Raw genomic sequence first — 24,516 nt, 5'->3', positions numbered from 1 at the left:
ATCAATAATTTACTGTATTTGCTGCACGCGGAGGAGTAGATGGCCAAACAGATTTTCGTCAGGGGGTACAGAATCCACCCTGCGGGCTGCCGGGCAGAGCCGAGCAGGGCGTTTCGCCCGAGATCCCCGGGCTCCGCGGCTGCCCCTGTCTCCGCCGGCGGGCGCTGATGCGACGGGCGGTCCCGCTGTCGGTCTCGGTCTCGGTCTCGGTCTCGGTCTCGGTCTCGGCCTCGGTCCCGGTCCCGGTCCCGTCCCGTCCCGCTCCCGGGCTGGGCAGAACCGCCTCGGGACCGCTGGGACTGAGCTGCCGCTGGGCGCCTGCAGAAAGTCACCGGTGTAACGTTACCTGGGGCGCTCATTAATAAGCAATGCCTGTTATTATCTTGATTGCATTCTTAATAGGCGAACTACGGAGAGGTCAGCGCGGGAGCGATATTTAAATGGATCGGGCTTGCTTAATACCCGGCGGAGTAAACCAATATCCCGCCGCGGGCGGACTGACACCCCCCCGCCCGGCTCCCCGCTCGGGAAGCGCCAGGGGAGCGGAGCGGAGCGGAGCGGAGCGGAGCGGGGCCGGGCGGGCGGGGCGGGGGCGGTGGCGGGGCCGGGAGGCGGTGCGGAGGCTCTAAGCGGGGCAGCGCGGTGCCTACGGCCGCCGCAGCCGCTGGCCGGGGGCGAAGCCGCTCGGCGACGAGAAAGCGTGGGGCTGGGCCAGGAGGCTCCGTTTGGGCGGCGGGAGTGGGGGATCCTGCTCCGCTGCCCTCCCGCCCCTCATAAAGCTTTGATGAGACACTTGAGACGCCGCCTGTGTTGTCGAGGCAGCGGGAGGCGGTCGGTGGGACTGGGCGCCCGGGAGAGGATGTGACTTCCCGGAGGAGACCCGGACAGGCTTTGTGTGGACGACAAGGTACGCGGCACCCAGCCAGGAAACTTAAGGGGCCGGGGGCAGGGGGTGCGGGTGGCTGCGGGGCTGGGCGGGCGCTGGCCGGTGAGAGGCGTCGGGGAGAGGTTAAGCGCGGGGGAGGGCCGGGGCAGCCCCGCGCCCCTTTGTTTCCGCACCTGTCGGTCCGCCGGTGCCCGGCGGGGCTTTTGTTGGGGCCGGCAGGAGCAGGAGCGCGCTCCCGGCGGCGCGAGGGGGAGCGGAGCGCGGGACCCGGCGGCGCTTCCCCGACGGCGGCGCGGGCGCCCTGCGCGGGGCGCGGCGGGCGGCCCTTGGGCGGCGGGGTGCGCCCCCTGGCGGCGGGCGCGCGGCGGGGCGGCGGCCCCGGCCTCCTCCCTCCTTGCGCGGCGGCGGCGGCGGGGCCCGGCCGTGGGGCGGGCGGCGCGGAGGAGCCGGGGTCCGGGGGGGGCCGGGCGCTGCCCGGCGCTGGCGGCCGAGGTGCCGTCAGGGAGGGGCGCGATGCACTTGTTGAAGCTGGACCGTGGCTGGAATGTGAAGCATGCTGGGCACCGTCACCGGGATCCGGTGCCACGGGCGCCTTCTCCTCTGCCTGTCCGGCTTCCACCACCCGCCGGGCGCGGGAAGCCCGCCGGGTGTCGCCGGGAGGGAAGGGAAGGCGGTGCAAAGAGGGAGTCCGGTGGCTTGAGCGGGTGAAGGTGTCGGTGCTTGGGAAAGAACAGCGACTGGCCTCGACCCACCGGCTGTGGATTCGTATTGGGGGGTCAGACACGCCTTCAACCAGAAAAAAACTGGGGCTCAATGGTAAATTTGATTGGCAGAGGTTTAATTAATACCTTGGAAACCTTGTCCTGTCCCACAGATATTTTTTTTTTCGTAGGATTAAAAGCATGAGGTGTTACAGCTGTGGGCCATGCTTGCTTTTCTTGGTTGTTTTTAAGAGGTGCTGTTGGTGTCCTGGTTTGTACATTCCAGTTAAGATATGTCCTTTTCCCCTCAGTTTATTGTAGTTTGCTGTTCTGAGGTTATGCAAGATCAATAGTTATTACTTATTTATGTTTCTAGTAACACAGTTCTAATGAATGCAAAGAATCTATCCTGGCAATACGTTTTTCTTCAGCCAGTATTTCTGTAATCTTTAATTCATGGTGATAAATAGATAAAATGAATTTCCTTGGTTGTCTTTAGAGATGAGCAAAGGGCTGGATAATGAGCTGGCTGCTTGTGGACAGGAGGAACTTTCACATCACTTTTTAATGGCTTTTTGGTCACAAAAGTGAAGACTTTGCTCTGTTTACACAAGGGTGGCTGTCCTAAGTAAGAAGATCGTCATATTGCCTGGTCTTTGGTGTTGGGTAGTGTGTTCGTGTAAATCAAAGGCCCTGCTTACACAGCTGGATTGCTGTCTGCAAGCCCTCAAGTGAACACTCAACCCCAGTGATGGTCCAGAGTTAGTGTGGGTATAGAAGAACATAAGCAGAGGGGATGGTCTTGGCTTCATGCATGCTGCAAATCCTGTAGTTTGGCATGTGAGAGGAGGTGGCAGCTGTCAGGGGGATGCTACGGCTTCCTGTGTGCAGAGTTCCAGGGCACTGGCTGTGTAAACAGACCCGGGGAAAGGGAGAAGACAGACAGTGATGTTCGGCAGGAATGAGTGCCATCCCTCACCTGGGTCTCAGAGTAAAGCAACAACTCTGTTTCAACTCTAAAATATGTATTTTCTGCTGTAGTACTACCTAATGTTCAGCTTCACTGAACCTTGTCTGGAAAAACCCATTTGTAAGCAGTGTGCCTTCTGTTCATGTTGCAAGTGCTCTCTGCTCTCTGGAACTGCAGGGTAGATCCTGTTGTTATATGGCTGTGAAATCAGAGTAAACCAGGTCATGAAGAGTAAACCAGAAACATGAAGAACATTTATCTGAATAATCCAGATATAGTGGTGGAGGAAGATGGGAAAGGACTTTTATCTTGAACGGAGTAAGACTCAACTGAAAAAAGTGTTACTTCAAGCAGCATGCTCTTAAGCACCAAGGCATTATGTTGTAACAGTAGTGCTTGGGAAGTACTGCAGTATGCTGGAATACTACAAAATGTAGTGCACAGATGCAAAGGTTTTTAAAGACTCGTTAACATGTGAAAAAAATATAGGGGAAAATAAGGTTTTGTGCTTTTGTGTAAAAGCTTTGTATACATGATAGTGCTGAGCTGAAAGTGGCTGCGCTTAAAAGTCCTTGCAGTAGCTGTCGCACTTTGTGCAACTCTTACTCTGCTTTTTCTGTAAGGAAAACACAAGAAGCTGCACGTTTTGCTCAGATAATAATTCTCTGAGGGAGTGCACGTATAAAAGCAGGTCACAAGAAACTGGGAAGTAGGAGACCCTCTCAACCCTTCTACGGGTAAGCATTGCATGAAGAGGAGAAATTACTGAGTGACTTGTGTAATACGTATGGTCCTATTAAAAAAAAAAAGTTATTTCTCATACCTGCCCTCCTGGTTTGTATAAAAGGCTGAAAAGTTCTTCTAAGAATGCACCCCATGCCTACACTAGAAATCTCACATTAGGCATTGTGTGAATTGTTGGAGAACTAGAGAAGGATATGTGCTTTTAATAGGTTAATTGCTAACTTGTCTTGACCTGTTTTCAAGCGCATGTTGTGAGCGCTTGGTTCCTCCTAAACAGCTGAAATGCTGCTTAATTGGGAAGCTCTCAATCATTTCTTAGATCAGTTCATGCACTGGTATTCTTGGTAATGCTTAGTTGTAAACATCCTTTAAAAGGAAGCTTTTAAGGGCACTGAAGCTAAGCTATTTTTGTGTGTTGCTGAAATGAAGTGTTAACCAATAACCTACTGTCTTCAGTTCCAGTTGGGAAGGTTCTGTAACAACTCCTGTATGCTGTGATACACCTTAGAAAGCAGCACAGGTCTGTACTGAGTGAACTGCCTGATATATGAGTTGGGATGGGGCTGGTAGGCTATGTCCCCTGTCTGTCAACTTACAAATCTTACTGTTTCCTTATCCCTCTATTATTCAGTCTTATCTTTGACTGCAGGTTCTTTGAGGTAGAGACAGTCTTGCCTGTCTTCTCTTTCTGGTACCCAACAAGAACGCATCAATGCTTTTGTAATACAAACAATAAATAACAGATTTTTCTGTGCAGTGCATACAGGCAACTCTGTCATGGTACCTTAAACTTGCATGTTATCAATTCCAGGTGCCGAGCAGTCTAGTGAGGAACACTGTTTGCAAGAGTTGTCCTTACAGAACAGGGCAAACAGTCTTATGTGTAAAGTGCAGGTGATCTGTAGGGTTAGGTTCAGTCTTTCCTCCTTTTCAACATTCAGGACCTAATTATCAGGCATCTGTAGACTGGTGGAGTTCAACTGCTATACCCAACAGCAACAATGAACATGAAACAGTCTGAAATACTGGAAATGCCATGGACATGTCTGACTAGGCAACAGTCTTGCAAAAGACAAAAAAAGCCAATGTCATCTCAGGTACGATGTCTACCCTTTATAACTAGTGAGCAGAAGGTTGGCTGGGATGATACTGACCCGATGTGATTGTAATTCTTGGTAACACTGATACTAGTGGTAGCAGAATGTCCCATTACAGCATAATTTAGGCATCGTGAATGGATACAGCTGTCTAAAGATGGGTACTATGCACAACCAGAGGAAGGAAAAGGAAACTTCATTTAGTGATTTTTCATGCCCTGCTGACAGCTGCCATAAGGCTGTAGCAGTTGTATACTTTCCTTGGTAAGAATATTGTATTTTTCAGGGAAGTCATTTTCTGAAACCAGTTAATTAGGACAGTTATTTCTGGTCGTGGCATTTGTAGAGAACAGAAGGCATGATTGTTCTTATATTTGTTTCTCTGAGTCCTTTGATCGACTAGAAACTCTCAATGCTTTACGCTATAAATTACCTCAATCCTTTGGCAGTTCATTTCTTTTCTTGTGTACTTGGTTAGGAAAATGCAGAAATCCTTGTGACTCAGCTACAGACTACTATAAATTATGAAGAAATGGGGGAGGGGGGGGTCACATTTCACGTTAGGAAAGGCAATTCTAGGAGGATGGAAGGATACTGGTTGCTAAATTTGAGATAAGCATCTTACAGTATCTCAAAATCTGAGCAGCTACTGCCACCTAGAGATGGACGAACCACATAGGCTGCTCGGGCTGTCTCTGGCAAGGGAGCCTGCACCATTAAAATGAGTTAGTCCCAGTCCTTACTCCACAGTTTAAATTTAGTATATGAGTGCAGATCTTTTTTAGCCCTGTAATTGATGATTACCTGTGAATCCTGTTCTAGCAGTGCAGGTAGCTAAATTTTATAGAGTCTTCCTTGTGTGGCTTAAATAGGTAAGCAAAGAACCATCACTTGTAGTAAATCGTTTGTTGATTTAATTTATACTACACCTAAAGAAGTATTTGCAAGTCAAATTTATACACAGCTATTGCTCAGACTTCATAGCCTTTGTAAAGCCTACACTAATAATACGCAATGTAGAATTAGTCCCTTAAGGATTTGAGTTGGGTTGAAGGTTTGTTCCCTATCCCATCTTTGAAGTCTCCTTGTTGGGGACTGTCCTTTAGTATATATTTGTTGGAATAGAAAAAAAATTTCTGATTTTCCCAGATGTATCAACTCAGCAGCCTTTAGATTGGTTTCACTAGATTCAGAATTTTCTCAATTTAAAAATAAGTATCAAAATTAAGTTTAATATGTAGCTATTTGTTGCTACCTCAAATCTAGCAACATGAAATAAACTAGCTCGTTTTTTTGTTTTGTACATCAACCTGCTATAGCAGTTTCTTCCTCTGCATTTGAGGGAGAAGCAGTGTTCCCTGCTTAATTTGTGAGGAACTGATTACAGAGGGAAACAATGAGCCTTTTTACCCCCTGAATTCATAATCTCATGTTCAGTTATTTCTGTTTGACTCTTAGAGACACAGTATGTTTTGGGGCTTTTATAATAACTTCTAGCTCTCAGCTATCAAATGCCTAGTGGTATAAGAAGGCCAACACGACTAAACCTGGAGTTGATAACATCATCTCACAGAGCCCTGAAAATGCAATCCACTAGTTAATTGCATGTACTACATAACTTTCCAGGTGATGGCTTTTTAAATTTCCTAAGACATTTGAAGTCTGTCAGTGTAAATTATATTGGGATAAAAGCTTAAACAAAAATTTCTGAGGGAACAGAATTTTCCTGTGGGAAACTGAGGAACTAGGATTCAGAGATATTTGCCACAAGTCAGGAAGCAACTGCAAACTGCTTATATCAGGGCGCATGAGAGCTGTAATACCAAACTAGAGTTTCAAAAATTATCCTTGGCTCACTGGAGTTCTACATCAGTGTCAGCCTTTCTGGTATGTGTGCTGAGTTACAAGTAGGCTTTGCATGCATGTAGCATAGAAGGAGGAATCTGGAAAAAAATTGAACTAGGCAAAACCTTGAGCAAAATGCTGTTATATGCTCTTTATTAGTTCAGCATGTAGAAGACTCAACCCAGAATCCTCTACTACGTATCTTTTAAAAGTGAGTTAAGCTTAATCTTGTGCTAATTCTAGTGCATATTGTGCCTTATCTAATGTAATCTAAACACTGTTTTCTTTAAACATAATGGCTCCTGTAGAAAAGCTGTTTCATCTAGATTAAGAAATTAAAGGTTATGATCTCTGGATTCCTTAGTCTGTTATGCCATTTACTTTTTAAGCTTGATGCAACATCTAGAATCCATATGGTTTAGTTTATCCATCTTTACAATAGCCATGGTGCTCTCATTGAGTGTTCAGTATATGAGTCACTGAGAAGAAAAGAAATGAAATCTAAACTTTATTGAAAGGCTGGATTAGTAAAACCAACCTTTCTCCTTAGCCACAGCTGTCACTGTACCACAGAAGTGTATGGATATTGTTGGGATGAGTGACAGGACTTGTTCTGAAGTATTTCTAGGTAATTCTGCCTGCTGGCTGCCTCCATTAAGACTTGGATCTTCACTTGCTGTTTACATTCCTTCTGAGTTGATAATCCAGTTTGACTGAGCTGTAAATGCCGAGAGAAAAATGCTATTTGATAGAATTTGTACTGAGAGCCAGTGTGAGGAGGAAGCAAATTCAATAACAAGTTCAAGCTGGCAAGAGTGACTTAACCAGAACCCATGCCAGGAAACTGTGGTGAGCTATGACTGTCCTTCTGAACATCATGACCACCCTTTATCTTTATAATGGGTTGAACCAAAACTAGAAATAAACACATCTGAAGTTCCCCATTTTTGCTTTCCCAGATATAAACACTACCGTTTATGTCAGTGTCATGATTTTTTTGTTGTTGTCAGCTTATGTCTTGTAGACTGGTGAAGGATTGTTTTTATTTTATGGGAGGCAAAGAAGGATGCTTCACATGTCATTACAGCAGCAGAGTACTTACTGGTGTGGCATTGGCAAATTGGTGTCAATTAAATGGTGCAAGGAGAAGAAGCAGGTGCTTCTTTACATCTTCTCACAGACATACAAACTTTTCGACTAGCAAGAGGATATCTGAAAATGAGTTTTCCCCTGAAAAGTTAATGATTAGCACAGGAATTTAAAACAAGGAATAAAGCTGCCTTCCTTGAAAGACTCATTTAAGTCCTTTTCTCTCTTGATTTTGCACTAATGCTAAATTTCTGCTGTCCCCTGTGCAAAACTTTTTTGCCACTGCAACTGCAAAAGTAGGAGGAATGTCACCAATGAACAAGGTTGTTGAAAAAGAATAAGTGAGTCAGTTACACATGCCTCCATTAAAAAAAAAAAGGGCAGAAATAATGTTTAAGAAGTTAGTTAGAAGTCTAAGCCTCCAAAGAAGTCTACCTTTGAGATTGACAAACATCTTGAAGTCCATAAGCCTCAAGCATGAAGTCATATCACCTAGTTCTTAATCAATTTTGTTCAACATGGAAATGGTTGTATATTTTTTAACCTTCTCTGATTCCTGTAACTGTTATGAAACTTACAGACTCTTATGCTTGGAAATCATTTCCCCTGCTTTTAGCTAATGGAAGGACAGGTATGCAATGAGACCTAGAAAACACAGTAAATAACTTCCATATCTATTTTAAATTCAACACTTTGGAGCAAGTCTTCAGTCGCAAAGCACCACCAGACCTGTTAGTATTCAAATTGTGCTTTACTAGAAAATGGCTACAGGGGAAGTGCTGATATTCTGCGTATCTTGTAATTTGTCATGTTCACGGGTATGTAAAAAACATGACCTGCAGTTTTTAAGGACAGTCTTGAGCCATTGGTATTTTTAACATAAAGATGGCTCTGTGGAGATGCATTGGAAAAAAAGATGACCAGAACTCAGTCATCCTTTTTCCTTTTATTGTTTTGATGGCGATGGTGCTGCTACCCATATTACAAGTAGGTATAGCCTTGCTCTTCTCCATTTTATCCAAGTTAAGGTTGACCCTTGGTACCTGGAAAGCTGCCTGGTTTGTGTTTGTCAGGCTGGTAAATACCTACTTGTGCAATAGTACTTCTTTATGGGAATAGGTCTTTCCCGAATTTCAAAACAAGTTTGCTGCAGGTAAAAGCAGCCTCTGGTCTGGATGAGGTAGGAACTTGTGCTGCATTTCAAATCAAACTTAGAGGTTTTAATGGTGAAGAATATTTGTATTTTAACACTAGTTTTGTTTTCCTTGTTGCTCTTTATGTAGTGGTTGAGCCACAAATTGGAAGCATGAGGCTAAAAGCTGAAGAATGAAAGAAGAAATGAAAAGCCATATGGCAATAGCAGGAGTTCCTGCCAGCCCACCTTTAGGCTCGTGACAACATGCCCTATAGTTAACCTACAGTCAGGAACTAATTAATGACACAGATGGAAGTGAGCTAGCATATGTATTCAAAATAATACCCCTAAGGTTTTAATCAGCATCTTTCTGTGTTAGACATCTAAATTGCCATGGAGAGATTTGCAAAATATGTGTATGATACACATGGTAAAGGCAGCTTTGTGTAGTGGCTGAACTGAGGGATTTTGAGCAAGAACTCCCCTGTTCAAGAACCTCCTCTGGTTCAGCAGTGAATTGCTGTGCAATCTGGGGTAAAATGTTTAACATACTTGTGGGCTTTTGGCTACCCAGGGGGAAAACACGGTTTCTGATGTGGTTCCTCCTCACCTAAGCATGTTGCAAATGATTGCAAAGCATTTTGGAGGCTTTGATAGCATGGTCTCCAAAAATTGGAGAGTCACAGCAGCTTAAGTACCAGATTTCTTAGCTTTTGCAACCTCTTTTCCTCTCTATAACTACTGATAATCTCTGGTAAGACAGCTTTGCTTTTGATTTTGAATAAGTTGGTGACTTCTAGCTAGTCTATTATGCTGTAGAGATATTGGAAAGGGAGAATACTTAGCTGTTTCCAAGACTAATTGTGTAATTTAATGTTTCTTGCTTTAACTTTCTCTTTCCTTCCCCACCCCCAGCTATTAGAAGAGAAGCTGTCCTTCCCTGCAGCATAGTAGGATCTGCTTACATGAAGGGACAGGTATTGAAGTTTTTCTAGAGACGTGTTTATTTAATGACTGAAATCTCATATACAAACCTACCCTTTGGAGCTTAAGGGCTCTTACAGTGAGAACAGTGCTTTGCTGGCAGCAAAGCCACTTTCTTCAGTGGGGGGTTGTGCATGAAACAGGACACCCAAGTGAGAAACATTAGGTGGTATTGGGCTGGATTTTGCATACTTCTCTTTATAGACATGTCTGGGCTATTTGTGTGTTTATATCAGTGAGGGAAGAGAGGAGCTAGCCTGCACATCTAGAAAGCTTTTTTCCTTCCTCTTTAAACTGTATTACCAAATATGCGTGTATTCCTCAGGAGTCCTGAGGAAGCTGTTTTGCTGAAACCTGTCACATTTTGTTCTGATACAGCTATTAGCTATAGTTTAGGTTGTGACCCCATCTGATTTTCTGACCACATAAATACTGGGTCACCTTTGCAACTGATACAAATCTATGAACAGAACACTGTGGATTTATACCAGGCAGTGACTGTGTCCACCAGAATTAGGTCCTCTGGAACTTACTGCTTCAAGGAACTTCAGTAATTTTTGTGGAAATAATTCCCCATGATGCCACAATCTGTTGTATCTGGTGGCAAGTATGAAACGTCAGGAACCATGTAACTTCATTTTTAATTAGGGAAGGGAAGGTCTTAATATCCATGTAATTCACAGAAATCACAGTGTAACCTTGGTGAAAGAAATTATGCCATTATACAATTGGGAGAAGGCAGGAGTTGGATAAATTATTTTTTCCTGTAAGACTGCAGGGGCTTTTTTTTTTCTATTTGTTCCATTAAATGTTTGTACCTTGAGCAGTACAACTAATGAAGCTTGTTTTCAAACCCTTGCATCTTTGCCAGATGTACCTCCTTACTCCTTCTTGTGATTCCAAACCCTTTCCCTCTGTGGAGCTTGTGGAATGAAAACAAAGATACAAAAAAAGTGTTGTAAGTCCATAAGTCTACTGGTGTTTGCCTAAGGATGGAGGAGGAGAGGAGCTTATTTGGGACAGTTTCAGGTGCTGGCATGCTGGTTATACAATGTGACCCTGTGTATCCCTCTATTGAATCTGGTTGAAGTTGGCCCCCAGACTTAAAATAGATTAGGGATAGAGTACCAGCCATAGCAAGCGCAAAAGTCTTGTTTCAACATGAAACCACTTAGAAGGTGGGGGAAAAGAAAAAAGCTGACATCTATAATGCTTTGAAATCTGTGGTAAGCTGCATTGTCATTATAAAATATCAGTGGTAAAAGAGCACTTCTTGCCAAAGTGTTTTCAATACAGTTGTGTTAACATACTGACATAATTTTCCAATAGTGTTATCTCCAAAGATAAAGCTGTTGTCACAGCAAGAGACATGCAGAGCTGACTGCCCAGTGAATTGGATTAGATTCCCAATGAGCATATCCTTATACAAAGTCCTCATTACTCTGTTAATGTTGATTGAGGTGACTTTGCAAACCTACAAATTTCTGGTTCTGCTTTGGTTCTACTCCCATGTAACTTTGGACTTGAATACTCCCAGAAACTGCTCTGGTACCTCAGTGGAAGCTTTTATTCTTTGCCCTGTGTATGGAAATTATTTCCGTGGAGATGCTGTGCTGACAGCTGGACTGAGAGCATGTGTCAAGAAAAATCCACACACAAGGGCAGACAGCCAAAAGATGATTGAAACACCACTGGCAAATGCAGGAGTATTGTTAATACCTGTCAGGGCTCTTACAACAAGCATTTCTGGTTTCTGGTTCATGCGCATCACAATGTACTAATCTGCTGCATTTCAAGTACTGGCTATGGCTAAAAGTAAGGTATTCTCTTACAGCAATGCCACATACAGTCAGGGTCTCGGCAAAGGTAAGAGTCTTCAACAAGCAGGTATCTCCTCCCCTCACCCTCTTGAAAACACTGCCTGCCCAAACCGCTGGTAACTGCACCATCTGATTATGCTTTTTAACCATTGCTTTTCCTTGGCAAATCTTCACTTATGTTCCTGTTGAGTGCATAATGTTCTATAGGTCCTAGGAAGCTGCCATTTACAGCAGAACTGATGCATGTGTGTGATGCTTTACATGCTGTTCAATAGTTTATAGGCAGTCTGTGAGATCCAATCTCAACTGGTGCAGGAACTTCTGGGTTGTTCCAGGGCTGCTGGACACATGTCACTGTTCAAGGGATCCAACTCATACTAGATCGCACGCAACATGATCTGTTCCTGCTTTTGGGTGCCAATTATCCTTGACTTCAGTGTGAGCTTCATGTGTGTACTTGGCAGAATAGCTTAGTCCTGTGATGATTCAGTGCAGCGTTTCATACCAAAGAACCATAGTGAAATGGAAGACAAACCACAGATGCTGCTCAAAGGTCTGAAGTTCTGCCTTACTGTTGTTTTGCACACAGGTTGAATTAGCATTTTATAAAGCTCTAGTGGCTATTGAAGCAAATTATTTCAGAGAACTGTAATTATCTGCCCCCATGGAGGAACCAGATAGTATCTTGACATGGAGTAATTACTTAATGGATTGGTTTCATGGGTTTTAATGGGGGGGGGGGGGGGCAGTGGGAGTATGTACTCTATTCTATAGGTGAACCTTCCTTTCACAGAGGTTGCTTAAATGTTACTTCTGAATGACCACAGTAATGGCATGAACATACCTTGATGTATACGCTAAAAAGATTCATGCAGTTTTATGAAGTCAGTTTTGAAATTGGCATTTGCTAATGCACAGGTTTTGGGGTTAGAAGTATCATCCCTACTGTACAGTATTTCTGACATAGCAATAGAAGTGCAGCATGTTACTCTACCCATGATATTTTGAAAAGCAGAAATAAACCTGTTTGTAGCTGTGGAGGACATTCATTGCATATCTTGGGATTTCAACATGAAATTTTGGGAAGAACTGTTGTGGTGAAGCACTGTGTTTGATATGAATGGTGGCACACACACAAGCTCCTTTGGGAGCTAAGTTTCTTTGTTTGCACGGGAAGTTGTGATTCCAGCTGTAGTTTGAGTGCCCTGAGTGTGGTATGCTGTATAAACAGCTGGAAAGGCAGTGTGTCACTAGCTCAACAATCAGTTCCGATTATCAAAGTATAAAAATAGTGCACATCTCTTCTAAAGATATTGTCTTTCTGAAAACCTGTGATACCATCTGTGAATCTGGTCTGCTATTTCTTCACTTGTACATACTGTCAAAACTCATCTTTCCTGTTTACTGGTATGGGCAGACTGGGTCTGAGATCTGTCCAACAGAGAACCTGCTGGGAACACCTTGTAGTCCTGAACTTAGCCAATTTAAGTATAATATAAGCATGTTTACAATGAGTCTGCTCTGCACCCATTAAAGCAACTGAATTCCCACTCAGAGCTTTGAAGCAGGCTGTTTGAGTGTCTAGAAAGGTGTGAGCAAAGTTTGTAGGAAACTGATACACAGCTCTGTGAAAGATCAGGACTGTGATGTCATGGCATTATTATTTTGCCATTATTTTGTTTGGGTTCTTTCTCACCTCTGGTGAGAGGAAGAAGCTGTGATTTCTGTATGTATTGGGGAGAGAGTCCGATAAAACCTTGGAACCCCACAAAAAATGCCTTTTAGTGCTTTAGACAGATGCATGATTTACAGAGCCAATATAGTCATTGCTGGCATTTCTTTGCTCTCAGAAGCTGTACCTCAGACAACATTCAGCAACATAAGATAAAAGCAAATTTCTCATGCTAAAAGTTGTAGTTAAAGTTAACACTGCTTGTAACTTTGCTTGCTGTTGGGCTTCAAAATACTTCATAGTCTCGGCTATCTCTGCCATTAAGACTAAGTAGATTTCATTACCTCAGGGAAAACCAACATGAGAATAAAAATAAAATAGGTTTATTCTTCCTGACGTGAAGCAACAGCTTACAAGAATACAAATTGGATATGGGTGTTCATATCTATCTGTTGGGGAGTGGGTGCTTTATTTGCAGTAATAAAAAATAATTATATAGTTTGCTGCACAAATAGCCTCAAGGATAGCTAGAGTGTGTCAGACATCCAGTTATGCATGTGATAAAGGTTAATACTATTTGTTCGCAGTACATTTAGTCTTTGCAAATCATGTGCTGACATGCATCCCATTTTGATATCTGTTCACACACTCTGGTAATGATGCATAAAGCAGAAACTCATGCCTGTGGCATTCAGTAGTATTTATTAAATTGAACTTTTGTGTAAAGATCTTAGAAAATGGCAAGGCACAAAACGAATGTCACTTGCTGCTAATTTTATCTTCCTCCACACACTCCTTTTTGGAGAATAAAGCATGAATCTATTCACTACAGAAAGTTATTTCAATTCGCATGGCACATATTGGGATGCAGAAAAGCAAGTACATGTTCACAGCTGTTCCTTGGGTCTGTCTGCTGGAAATACAACCTGTTAAGCTACTGGATTTCTGCTTAAAATAACTAAAAGTAATTAAATAAAACAATTAACTGGTGAATCCTCATTAAATACAAATACTGAAATAAATAGTACAGCAAGGTAATTGACTGCATATGTAAACTAGCTGTAGATAATTGACATGACCTTCATTTAATGAGCCTCCTTCCCAGTAGTGGAGATGACTGCCACAATTGTGTCCTTACTCTAGCTGTAATTTTATGGACTTTATTGGAGTACGAAGTAGGTCATGTCTTCCTGAGATCCGATCTTCTGGGTGACCTCTTTTTCATTGCTACAGCTTCACTGTGCTGCATGAAAGCAGAAGAGACATTCTTGTGGCCATGAGAATGGATGGTGTTCACGAAGCTGGTCTCAAATGTGGTTTCTGACAGACACGTCTCATGTCCTGAGGGAATAGGTTAAGGCTTGCTCTCAGGGAGGCTAGTGTATATCTATGTTGTACAAGTTAGGGAGTGTACAGTGTATGGGACAACAATTGGACCAAACTTCTTCTCCTAGAAAGGTCTTCAATCTTTTATGTCCAGAGATATGGCTGAACAGGAGTCCAAAAGGGTTGCAGCATTTACTTGTTGTTCCTAGAAGGTGTGGAGTAGAGACCTGAACCTCCTACAACTGAGAAGGGAGGGAATGAGTGTATTATAGGACTACAGATGCTGGAACATCAGTGATTTTTTTTTTTTTTTTAACTGTATGTTTCTGTATGCGTATCTTACTACAACTAGTCATGGCTACTCTGTCTGGTATTCAGTTGTATTGATGCCCTCAGAACATGCATTATCAACTAGGTTGCTCCAGTTAAGAAAAACTCAGCACTGGTGAGCCTCCATGGGAAATAGTTTCTCAGTCTACCAGGGTAGCCTCAGGCATAGATGTACATAGAAATGCTGGGGCATCTCCGTGCAAGGGCTCATAGTGGTGGATATGCCCAGCACAGAAAGGGTCAATACCTTTCTCGGTAGTAACAGGCTGGGAAAATAGGAAAATAGTTTTCTCCCATGTTCCCAGCCCAGTTCCTCTTCCACACAGGGTGTCACACTGACTGGCTCATAATCAGAAGGATGTATAATAATATGTTAATGTTTGGTGCTTACAAGACACTTACTGTAACAGGACAGGCAATACCTTTAATCTTTGCAATATAATGAATGTTTGGTAGTTGGGGAACAGAGAGGAAAAGGACTGGAAGCTGCCATCCAAAGTGTTTCCAATGACCATATTGGTGCTACATTGGGATATTAGTCCTGCCTCACTAAGAAAGAGATGAACCATTCATTCATGTGTCAGTTCAACAATAGCTGAAAGGTTGTGTGATTCTACCCATGAAGTGAGATATCTTATTCTGCTATAGCATGTTGAACTAGTTGATTTTGAGCAACTGCTAATAAAAACTGCTACAATATCTAAAATGAAGATAATTCCCAGGTGATAAAATATTACATCCTTATGTTAAATCACTTGATATAATCTTGCTGCCAAAGATAAGGACTGTGTATAGTGTTCATGTCACTGTCAAGAAAGAGAGAAGAATGTTTTTACATCCTGCTTCTGGAGTTCAGCTTAGTCTGGGACTCATTTGCAGATTAGTAGATGTTTGATCTGTGGTTGCTTGCTGGCAATATTCTTTGTATCTGTGCTGTTAAAGCTTACTTTGACCTACTCTTCTACAGTTGTAAATGGGAGGAAGAGGATTGGCTTTTAAACAGATATGTTTTCTTGTGTATCATCAGTATGTTATGTGGGTAATGCCTGTCTAAAAATTGTTGGTTTTCAGAGTCCAGTTGTACACAATTTCTTGCCATCCCAGATAATAGTGGTGGTTGTGTCATTAGATGGGATGTAAATTGATCAAACTTGACAGCAGTTTCCTTGCAAAATGGAAGGCAGAATTGATTAAGGAAGATTTAATGTGATATATAAAGTACTGTTAGATCTGGTTACCAACCAGCTATTGGTGGAGGATGCTGAGGGCTTATCGAAGTCAATCTGTGCTCTGTTGTCTTCCTTTGCAGAAAAGCGCCCACATGAGTGAAGTTGCAGAGCCACTATTTTGTTTTCACATCCCTGAGAGGTAAACAGCCCAATGGCAGTACCGAAGGATGTGGCCTAGTCCAGGGATTCTTCTCCTTTTTTCACATATCTAACTTGAAAAGCAACTGATCAACTCCAGCTGGTGTGATTATCTGATGGGTGCAAACTTCTCCCTGTTCTGTGCTTGTCTTGGTGCCTCTCGTGCCCTCTTTCTTTTGCTCTGGAAGGCATCTTGGGGGGCCTATGTGCTCAGAGACACTCTGTCCACCAGAGTCAAGAACTGGCCAGGACCTCTGGGCACTGCTTCAATAAAAATAACAGGAACTTGGTTAGGAGCCAGAAGATCTGTTTTCTCTTCACTGCTCTGGTGGCCACAAAGTGTGATGTGGGTGCTTGGGGTTCTTTTCATTTTAGATTTTGTATTAAACAATTCTCTGAAAAGAGAGTGTATAAATATTTTTTTTGTTGTTCCACTAGCTCTGCATTTGTATGTTAGCTGAGCTACCCATTTTCAAGACTCGTTGTCTTGTCTCTTATTTGATAAAGGAAGACTAGCAATCTTTTTCCTTGTTTTGTAAATCACCTCTGGAATGCCTCTTTTCCTCCCCTTTGAGGAAGAAATCTGACACTCCCTGTAGAATGTTTTAAAAATCCCAACATGAAAAAAACTGCAAAATATTAATGTTCTGCATTGTTAGAGCAAACACTATTCTCCTGTGAGTCACAGATGTCAGGTTTGTTTAATCTTAGTAAATCTATGCCACAACAACACTATTAAACAGGAAGAGAGATGGAGGGATGAAGGAAGAGTTGTGCTGGGTTAGAAAGGATTCTTGGCGAAAATCTTGTTTTGTGGGGACCTGGAGATAAACCTGAACACTTCCCACCCTGCCTTCATTAAGTACTTTAAGACCTACATTTTGGGCATTGCCTTTCTAGTACACATTTCATTTTATTTGTATGTTTTATGATAAATTGGCTTTCCATGTTAAGTCATAAGAGTACTAGTTTCCCACAGCATTTTTGCAGAAGATAAAGTAAGTCTTTTCACATAGCACCCTGTTGGCAAACAGAAATAGCATTTACTCCAATGAGTGTTGCCAAGTATGAGGTACTTCCAAATGAACTTCAAAAGCTCGGAAACATGCATTAGCTGTTTTTCAAAAATGTGAACAATGCCATTGCTTTCTAGCAAACAGAACTGGTGAGAACAGGGATCAAAAGATGAAAAAATAACAACTGGATGTGATAGATGTTGTAGTGGTGCTTTGGGTCAGACAGAAAGCATAGCTCTCTGTCACTGCAGGATTTGAGGGGAGGTTCTTGTAACAGGACTTAAAGTATCTACTCTGCACTGAGATAGTGCAGGAAGAAACAACTTCTACCCTGAGGAGACTTAGCAAAGCACTTGGGAAGGAGTTCATATGAGCTCCAAGTGGCTGGGAGTCCTGATAGGAGTGAGTTGTGCTGATTCCAAGCCTGGTGAGGAATTTCCTTACCAGCACTCCTTTGCTCTCATTGAGGGCAGAAATAAGCATGACCCTTAACATGTGCCAGAATTTGGGGCAGAATGTGAGGCAAACTGCTGTGTTTCAGTATGGCAGATGACCTGGTTGTGCTGGGTTTCAAGATGGCCTCTGGGCTCTAACTAGGCATAAATAAATGCTTTGCCCACCTGAGAACAGGTGGTGTGGGGCCCTGGAAAAGTAAAAAACAGTGGTTCTGCTACTGTCACTTCAGTATAGCTCTTACCAGCTCTGTAATCCAGCACGTCCTTTCTGTGCTGTTCACATGATGCAAGCTATCTGTCCAGCTCAAGCTTAGTATCCAGGCCATTTTCTTGTTCTATGTTTATGTATATATATATACCTTTCTACATTTAGATGAGAAATTGACCTGCCAAGACCTCAGAATTATAGGGCTTTTTTCTATGTTTTGAAGATTACTTTCAAAATACAAATGTAGTTTATCCTGGTGCTGCTCAGTTTTTTTGTGGGCAGAATGATGAACTATTATTTGCCATAAAGAGATCTTCAAAATCAGGTATTTACATTTGCACTTGAAATGGAAGTCTTGGCTTTCACAGCTGTGAAGCTGTCTTTATTGCTGAAATGTTGCATTGCTAAATAGCAGTTCTGCTTTTGCTGTTACTTGAAATAGGTGTAATTGGTCAATAAATAAGGATTCTGCATAGTATCTAATATAATACTTGCTACAGAGAGGTTTTAGCATGTAAGAATGGACTTGCCGGGATCAATGTTGCCTGTGCTGCAGCATAAGCTTTTTCTGAAACTCTAAATGAAAGAACACTCTTTTACAAGAGGATGCTTTATCACTGGTAATGAGTTGTAACTGCATGCAGCACATCTCTGTAGAAAATGCAAAGTCTTGTGACAACTTGGGTGAATTTTTATTACTCCAAATCTTGTAAGTTAATTTATTTTTCTTGGTTTTAACAGTTCCACCAAGTGAGAAGAGTGATGACCATCCTTTTCTTTACTATGGTTATCTCATACTTCACTTGCATGAAAGCTGCCCCAATGAAAGAAGCTAGTCTAAGAGGACAAGGCAGCTTGGCTTACCCAGGTCTTCGGACCCACGGGACTCTTGAGAGCCTAAATGGGCCCAGTGCTGGTTCAAGAGGACTGACATCGTTGGCAGATACTTTTGAACATGTCATAGAGGAGCTTCTAGATGAGGACCAGGACATCCAGCCCAGTGAGGGAAACAAGGATGCAGACTTGTATACATCCCGAGTCATGCTAAGCAGTCAAGTGCCTTTGGAACCCCCATTGCTCTTTCTGCTCGAGGAGTACAAAAACTACTTGGATGCTGCAAACATGTCCATGAGAGTCCGGCGCCACTCTGATCCAGCTCGCCGTGGGGAACTGAGTGTATGTGACAGCACGAGTGAGTGGGTGACAGCAGCAGAGAAAAAGACTGCAGTGGACATGTCTGGGGCAACTGTCACAGTCCTGGAAAAAGTTCCAGTACCCAAAGGCCAGCTGAAGCAATACTTCTATGAGACCAAATGCAACCCTAAGGGGTACACAAAGGAGGGCTGCAGGGGCATAGACAAGAGGCACTGGAACTCCCAGTGCCGAACTACCCAGTCTTACGTGAGAGCTCTCACCATGGATAATAAAAAGAGAGTTGGCTGGCGCTTTATAAGGATAGACACTTCTTGTGTATGTACGTTAACCATTAAAAGGGGAAGATAGTGGATTCATGTTGTATAGATTATATTGAGACAAAATTATCTATTTGTATATATACATAACAGGGTAAATTATTCGGTAAAAAATAATTTTATGGACTGCATGTATGACTGAAGTTTATACAGTACAGTGGTTACACAGTCTATTTATTGAACATATCCATGACCAGAAGGGGAACAAAAGTCATTTGCGCACAAGTTTAAACAAACAAACAAACAAAAAAAAAAAAAAAATCAAGCAAACAAAAAAGTCTGCATTACATTCCTCCATAACATTGTGGTTTGTCGCCATTGCCAAGAATTGAAAATATAAAAAATTTTTTAAAAAAAAAGGATAAAATTGCATGCTGCTTCAATTGTGAATTAATGATAAACTGTCCTCTTTCAGAAAAATAAATTGAACCAAAACATTCTGTTTACATTTTAAACAGTAAGTATCTTTAGTCTGTTAGTATATATGTTTACTGCTTCTAACTTCTGATAGCGTTGAAATTAAAACAATGTCAAGGTGCTGTTGTCATAGTTTTACTGTTTCTCTTTTACTTTTGAACTCCCATCAGATTGAAAAAGAAAAAAGATCATTACCTTATTCTGGATTAGAAACAAATTTGGGTTTTGTATGTTGTGAAGGTGTTTGCAATAGCAGTCCAACTACTGACAAAAAATAATAAAAAGAGGCAACTGAAAAAGAATGGTGATGTTCCACTTCACATTGTTGAACTTCAGGCTTAAAGACAACACTTATTTAACTGTATGACAACATGCTTTTTTGGTTGTTGGGGGGGATGCTGTTGTTGGGGTTTTTTTTGGTTTTTCTTTTTCGGTCTTTTGAGACATGCATTTGCTTATACCATGTTTGCTTGTGTTTGAGATTTTTTTTTCCCCCCTTTTCTCCCTCTGGAGGGACATTGGTTGTGATCTTTAAGTATTTCACTTACCATAGAACTGGAGCTTGTCATATAGAGAATATTCTATAATGTTGAGAGCAATGATTTTCATATAATAAAAGACTGTGCTTGGATCAAATGTCTTGGTGAAGCACGGTGAGAGTGTCACTAGAAAAAGGGTCTAGAGAAGATGATGGTGGATCTGAAATCAGGTTGGTTGTGGGACTTTATAGCTCAGCCAGTTTGGGAACAAATAACAGTGATTTGGGTTGACTGAGGCTATCCCAATTGCAGTCATTACTGAACGTGGTCCTGTGCATTACGTTAGAGAGCGAGAGCTTGGCCATGTACATGGATGCCCTTCCCCTCCAGAGCATGCCAGCGGCCCCAGGCCTGCAAAGCTGGTGGCCATTTCTGCCTGAAGGAGTCCTGGAAACTGTCTTGGGAATGAGACAGAAAGGAGCCCTGCCTCTAGTAGAAAGCAGTTAGCATTGTGTTCATGTGGCTCTGCCTCTACTGTCAGACTTACTTTATGAAACGAATATTGACACTAAAAAACCACTCTTGAAGTAAATGAAGAGCAAGCGCTGGAGGAGTTGGCTTAACTTGCTTAGGTTCTGAGAGACATGTTTAGCTCTGTGTTCCCCGACAGAAGTATTGCTAAAAAGGTGGGTTGTAAGGCTGGGAGCTCTGCATAGCACTTGCACTGGCTACAGTGGGCTGAGAACAGAAATAGCTTGTTAGTAAGCTCACTGAAGGCTGATGCTATATTTGTAATTCCCATAGACGAGAAAAAAAGTAGCTGAAAAAGTAGGAAAATACTGCAAAATATAATCTGCTTCTGAATGCTGCAGAATCTGTGTTTATTAAAACCTTGACTGGGCAAAGCTTACTGAAATATGTTGCCCCCAGTAATGCTCTTTGAAGAGCATATTTAGCACTGATTTTATGTCATCACTGGTAGAAACCCATGCTGGAAGCTAACAGACACTTTCACATCAGTGATTTCTTCTACTTCAGGTAGAAGGGCAGCCCCTTCCTGAGAATAACTGGCTGTCAAAGTGTCAGTGGCTTTGGTCATGTGCACACTGGACTGGGAGTGAGGAGGGTTGTGTGACCCACCTGAACTTCAAAGTTCAGCCTTCCCCATCGATTGCTGATGGGGATTTCCCACACAGAAAAAAAAAAACCCAGAAACAAACCCAAACCTTACTGAAATTATCAAAACTTCATCTGAGATATTCTTCGTGCAAATTAAATCATAGAATCAAAGAATGTTTTGTGTTGGAAGGGACCTTAAATATCATTTATATCATGGGCAAGTACACCTTCCACTAGACCATTTCATTCCCCTGGGGCCAGTACCTGTGTGTGTATTGTAATTTGCATTTAGTAAACCCAACATGAGTCAGGAGCTATTCTCAGCAATACTCCTAATCTGCAGCAGAGAAGCGGTATAATGTTGGCTCCTCTCAAAACAAGGGTTGGTTGCTTTTAAGGAAAGGATGATGCTGATGTGGGAATAACAAATCACTCATCTAGACTGGAAAAAAAAAGATAGCTAGGATCTGACAGTAGTCTAATTCAGATACAGGAATAAAATAACTACTAGTTCAAAAAATTGAATTTCCAAAAGAGAAGTGTTAATGCATAAATCATGCTAGAAATAAAGTTCCTTACTTCCCAAAGTTAGCTATGACTGTATCTTTTACTTATAAATCCTCACCTGGCACAGTAAAGGTGTGGTGCAGGTGTGGCAGAATTAGAACAGTGGGCTGGTAGGTTCAGAGGGGTAAAGGACAGCCCATGTAGGTGGGGGGGGACTAAGGGATGGAGCTGAGAACCTAGAGAACTGTGTCTAGTAACTACACCCAGAGTGATATTCCCCATAACATGCCAATTCTATACTTATTGATAGAAAGTGAAACTGGCAATTAACCTGCAGTCCCATGGCTCTCCCGTGCCTGACCTGGTCACAAGCTGGGCATGTTGTAGTTAAAACAGAGACAGAGAGGGGCAGGTTGGTTTTCCTTCATATCACTTAAACTCTTGCTGTGGTCTGTCTGTGACAGAAGTATATCATGCATGTCAGCAGGCCTAGTGCTGTGTTAAAGACTCTTGCAACTGTAAGTTCATGTCTGTGGCCTTGTTCTCTATTATTCATCTTGTGTAACATAAATATTTATTGTATATTTATATAATTTTATGTTTTTTGGGGAAAATACTGAAATTGGCATTAAAATTTAAAAGCAACTGCATCATATTGTAAATATAATTACGCTATATTTAAGTGTACTGATTAACATAATATATGTTTAACTAGAGTTTTTTATGTTTTTAAATATATTTTCGAAATACATATATATATAAAACTCGGGGTTTTTTGGGGGACCATGTGACTCTTTTCTCTAATTGTAAAACAAACTTGAGTTTTACTATAAAGATGTGTGTTATTTGTTTAAAAACAATTTTTACTCTATTTTAGCAATAAAATCTCACTCGGAGGGCAGATAGCTCCCTGTTTCATAGCTGGACAGTTAGCATCGGGAGGGAAGGGATAGCAAGAACTTACTTTGCATAAAAGTTGGGGATACTCACAGAATTATGTATTTCCATTTAATTCTAGCACAAAAATCCTCATGAACTAAAAGCCCATGAATGACACATACATGGTTTTACTCAAGTATAAAATAAAGAGTGTAATGGATATGAGGGGGAGGGAGTTTCTACCCTTAGTTACTAAGGGATAAGTGAGACATAAACTCAATAGCTGTAGTCATGTACCTGACTTTTAAATGGTGTCACTTACATTTATATCCCCTGCACTGATTTATGACCCTACAGAGTACTAGGAGTGGAATTCCTTGGATTTAACATCTTGTTAGCATTTCTAAAAGAATATTCTCTACTAAAACTGCCAAGCCTGTATATTTAATTATCCCATAGCCCTATAAATCCTATAAATGCTATAATCAATAAATCCTCATCATGAGTAGAAAACTTTCATATACTTTGAGAGGTGGGGCGGGGGGGAGCACAAACCCAAACGCTTACAAAAAACTCTATTGCTGCAGATTTTTCAAGAGCCCAGCACCAGCAGTATCTCACAAAAACTGAGGAAATGCTGCTTCTGCAGATTGTAATTTATATTAAACACACATGCATGCACATTGCTTTCTTTATTGTCATCTTGAAATAAGCTAACAGAAGCAGTAATGAATACTAAAATATTTGGGGTGTGGATGAACAGACCTATGTTTTGACCATGCCGTGTGCCTGCTCCTGACTGCAGGAGCTGGCTCTGCTTGGACTCTGCCTCCTCCCTGAGGTAGGACAGAGAAGTTGCTTTAGCTTATTAAACATGTTGATTATATGACATGGGTGCCTAGGGAATGAAATGCACACACTCAACATATTTGAGCTACAGAGGAAGATAGAGGTGCTAACCATCCATCCATGCATCCATCCATGCATCCATCCATCCACTCTACTGAGTCCTACCTCTATAGGGGAAAACAAAGGTATTTCCATGGCTTTTCTCACTTGGAGCAAAAAAAAAAAAGATACATAGCTAGACTTTAAAATTACTCAGCAAAAAAATAATAAAAAGCAGTAAAAGAAGATTTTTGAATAGAAGTGAAGGCTACATTGAAGAGGGGGAGGATGTTTATTTCAGTTTGTCCCAGGTGGATCTAATACACTGTTTCCACAGGCTCTTTCCCCCAGTTAGGTCCTCATTGAGAGGACACCTTCTGGCCGGTCAATTAAAATGAAAAAGTAATTGATTCATTTGTTTTGAGTAAATATAAAGAGCACCGATATCTGACCTTATGAAGGAATTGGAATTTTAAAGTCAGGAAGTTTCTGTAGGGGGTGTTTGGGAAGAGGAGGAGATTTTATTTTCTTTTCTGAGACTTTCTTTTATAGGTAGAGTTTGGTTTTTTAAAACAGCTTGCTACCATTTTGGGTACTCAGAGACTGTGGTTTTGCTATAAATCAGAGAATTTAAAGTGATAGCTTTCTTTTGATGCCTACGGGAGAAGGACTGGAGATAGCACAAGTGGGTCCTGCTTTTCCAGGCAAGATCTGGATTCACCTGTGGAATTCAAAATGCTTCTGGAAAGTCTTTCAAGTCTTTTAAATCCTGTCAGACAGTGGCAGAAAACACTTGGAAGTAAACTGCTCTTTGCTACACCAACCTTTCTCTACTGAGAAAAATGGCACGTAGCTTCTGGGTTTTGCTTTGCTGTACAAGGCTGAGTCTCTAAAACCTGCCTGTGACCTGCTCTATTCTCCATACTGAAGTCACACATATGTATATGTATTTATCTAGCTGTAAAATCGCTGTTGGTGGTGCTCACTTGTCTCTGATGGTCAGGCTGCTGCTGTGTTGTTGACTCCATGCAGGATTGCAGCCACTCCACCTGTTGCTGCAGTCCTTGCTCTGTAGGAATAATGTGCAGAGGGAACAAGGAGTGGCAATTC

At 42.0% G+C, this 24,516-nt stretch overlaps 1 protein-coding gene across 2 annotated transcripts; it reads left to right on the top strand.

Annotated features, from left to right (window-relative positions):
- Positions 1-704: 704 nt before the first annotated feature.
- On the top strand, positions 705-19,666 carry BDNF (brain derived neurotrophic factor). 2 transcript variants are annotated; one of them, XM_069016490.1, is made up of 2 exons: positions 705-907; positions 18,387-19,666. In XM_069016490.1, the coding sequence occupies exon 2, from the start codon at positions 18,408-18,410 to the stop codon at positions 19,146-19,148; it is 741 nt and encodes a 246-aa protein (XP_068872591.1). In that variant the 5' UTR covers positions 705-907; positions 18,387-18,407; the 3' UTR covers positions 19,149-19,666. The 2 variants fall into 2 exon arrangements, with proteins under 2 accessions (XP_068872591.1, XP_068872590.1); XM_069016489.1 differs by lacking the exon at positions 705-907 and adding an exon at positions 1,533-1,702.
- Positions 19,667-24,516: the final 4,850 nt, after the last annotated feature.

Source organism: Aphelocoma coerulescens, chromosome 5 (genome assembly GCF_041296385.1).
Source record: "Aphelocoma coerulescens isolate FSJ_1873_10779 chromosome 5, UR_Acoe_1.0, whole genome shotgun sequence".
NCBI classification, from domain to species: Eukaryota; Metazoa; Chordata; class Aves; order Passeriformes; family Corvidae; genus Aphelocoma; species Aphelocoma coerulescens.
This window is presented reverse-complemented; position numbering and strand designations above follow the sequence as displayed.